Here is a 2,281-nt window from a genome sequence, read left to right on the forward strand (position 1 = left end):
AATCTCTCCGCCTTTCAATGTCACGGCGTTGTAGACCCATAAAGCTGTCCATCCATCGGCTCTATCATCTCCTTCCTTACTATGAGCACACCCTTTCGTCCTTTGGTTGTTATCTAGCTCACAGCAGGGCGTAGTGGCGTTTTCCCGCAATATGCTGTTCATAGCTTCCCAGGCCCTTGGCGTCGTACCGGTGTTTTGCTGGCCCAGCTTCCCAGCGCCATCCACGCGAGGGAGCAGTCCTCCTTTGGGTGAGTCCAGCCGGAGGGGTCCAGGTCCCTTGCGTATGGCGTCGCAGGTGTCGCTAGGTAGATTTAGGCTGCATGGTGACCGGTGTGGTACAATTTGGGCAGGATTAGGTACAGGTTGTGGTTGCAGACAGGTGGGGCACAGATTTGCTTTGTCGGCATCAGGGTACACAGGTGAGTGGTTGCTGCGTTGGGGCTGAGTAGGGAGCGTTGATTGCCCCGTCTCACCGGCTCTCTCCTCGTCATCGGTGTCCATTGCCGCGGTCACGGCGGGCCCAGCCTTTGTGGTGATGCAGGGCGCGCGCGCACTGGCCAGCCTGTACCATGCCTCGAGCTGCAGCACGTCGAAGGCGACACGCAGGGGGTGCTGCTTGCCCGGCGTGTCGGGCTTCACGGCGCAGCTCGCTTGCGTGATGCCATGCGTCCCTACTGATTGCATTGGAAGCGCGGATAGGCGCTGTGAGGTGTTTGAGGTCTTGTAGGCGCTAAATGGTTCGCAGTGTTGGCTTGCGCTGGCGATCCGCTGGGCGGACGCCGAGTGTAGGGACCGCAGGCATAGGCTTTGGCCATAGCAGCGAGTATTGTTAAGTGAGGCACTAGCAAAGCTTGCGGGTGTCATTCTTGTTTGTATATTGCTTCGTCCCAGGTGTAGTGTAGATTTGCATTGGCTCTCAACGAGTTTTGGAGGGTGCCATATCCTATTGTAATGTAGTGGTAGTGCTCCTTCTTTCGATTGATTATCGAGGGGCCCTATGAGGGGGTCAGTCGCGTGTCGGTATTTAACCTTTGTTCGGTTTGTTCTACCAAATTGGTATTCTTCTTGTCTGGGCGTATCTAATGAGTGTTCCATGTAGTTTGTTTGTGTCTGGGAGGGCAGGTCGCTGGGGAAGGCTTGGGCGGTGCAGGTTTCTTTCTTGTTTTGTTGTTTATCCGAGTGGTTTTGGTAGTGTATATCAGGCTTTCTTGAGTATTGCTGCCATATTGTCGGAAGCTTGTTCAGAGGGCGTTCTGTCTCGTGTGAGTGCACTGCTGTAGACTGGTTATTACGTTTGATATACTGATACCTAGCAATCGCTAACGGGCAAGCTTGGGGGTCATAGAGGGCTTCCGGGAGAGAAGTGTAGCACAATGGCGCCATTTGTTGCCGGCTCCGCCGGAGCTCGGCTGCGTGAGCCCACCCATGGTCTCCTGTTGTCTGAGACAGCTCACGAGATCGAGACCAGTGGTCTACGAGAGCCTGTGATACTCCAGGAGGGTGGATGGGACTCGTCCGCAGCCGGGGGCTGTCCGGCGGGAACTCGTTTGTAAGGCTTATCAAGAGAATGATAAGCACCCATTGTAGGGCCATCCCTACCGTTCCAGCCCCTATTAAAGCATCGGTTAATCGCTGGTTACCCAGCGGTTATCCCGGGAGGAATGGCCGGTTTGGCACTCAGGTTACCATCGGTTTATTTGGGCTTGAGGCCGCAGACCGACGGTTAATAGACCGCCTCACTGGTTACCAGCGGTTAACAGACCGCGTGGTAACCAGTGTCGGACCAACTGGTTACCGTGCAGTGACCGCTTGGTTACCGTGCTGCGGCCCAGGCCCGCCCAGCTGCCGCCTGCCGCCCAGCCCCCGCCCAGGCCCGCCCAGCCCCCGCCCAGGCCCGCCCAGCCCCCGCCCAGCCCCCGCCCAGCTGCATGCCGCCCAGCCCCCGCCCAGCCCGCCTGCCAGCCTGGGTTTAGGGTTGTTCATTGTGGCCTGTAAAGTGTCTCCTTTACATGATGCCGCCTTGATATACAAGCCCCGCCCTAGCAGTGACCACACACATCAGCCTGCTGCATTTTGTACCAAGTGCCCAACCCATGTCAACTGCCCCCACGCACCAATACTACTGCATTCCACTGACTGCATCAATGTACTTCACCTCGTGCCCAAGAGACCAACGGCGGCAGGGCAGCGAGGAGGTCACCTGCCTTATGTTCCCAGTCCAACTCACCAACAACACCATACTCAGTTAGCCCTCTGCTTCCCTACTCCTTGGCACTCTCCA

The 2,281-nt window shown here is 57.0% G+C and overlaps 1 protein-coding gene across 1 annotated transcript in view; it reads right to left on the reverse strand.

Annotated features, from left to right (window-relative positions):
• The window catches only part of CHLRE_12g539141v5 (uncharacterized protein), a 1,941-nt gene extending 487 nt beyond the window's left edge, over positions 1-1,454 (reverse strand). The window contains exons 1-2 of the mRNA XM_043068705.1: positions 474-1,454; positions 1-316 (exon numbers count right to left, since the gene is read on the reverse strand). The exon at positions 1-316 is cut by the window's left edge and continues 487 nt beyond it. Of these exons, the coding sequence (XP_042918800.1) occupies positions 312-316; positions 474-684 (216 nt within the window). The 5' untranslated portion in view covers positions 685-1,454 and the 3' untranslated portion in view covers positions 1-311. The remainder of the gene's footprint in view (positions 317-473) is intronic.
• Between the last annotated feature and the right edge of the window lie 827 nt (positions 1,455-2,281).

The sequence above is a fragment of the Chlamydomonas reinhardtii genome, chromosome 12 (genome assembly GCF_000002595.2).
Source record: "Chlamydomonas reinhardtii strain CC-503 cw92 mt+ chromosome 12, whole genome shotgun sequence".
NCBI classification, from domain to species: Eukaryota; Viridiplantae; Chlorophyta; class Chlorophyceae; order Chlamydomonadales; family Chlamydomonadaceae; genus Chlamydomonas; species Chlamydomonas reinhardtii.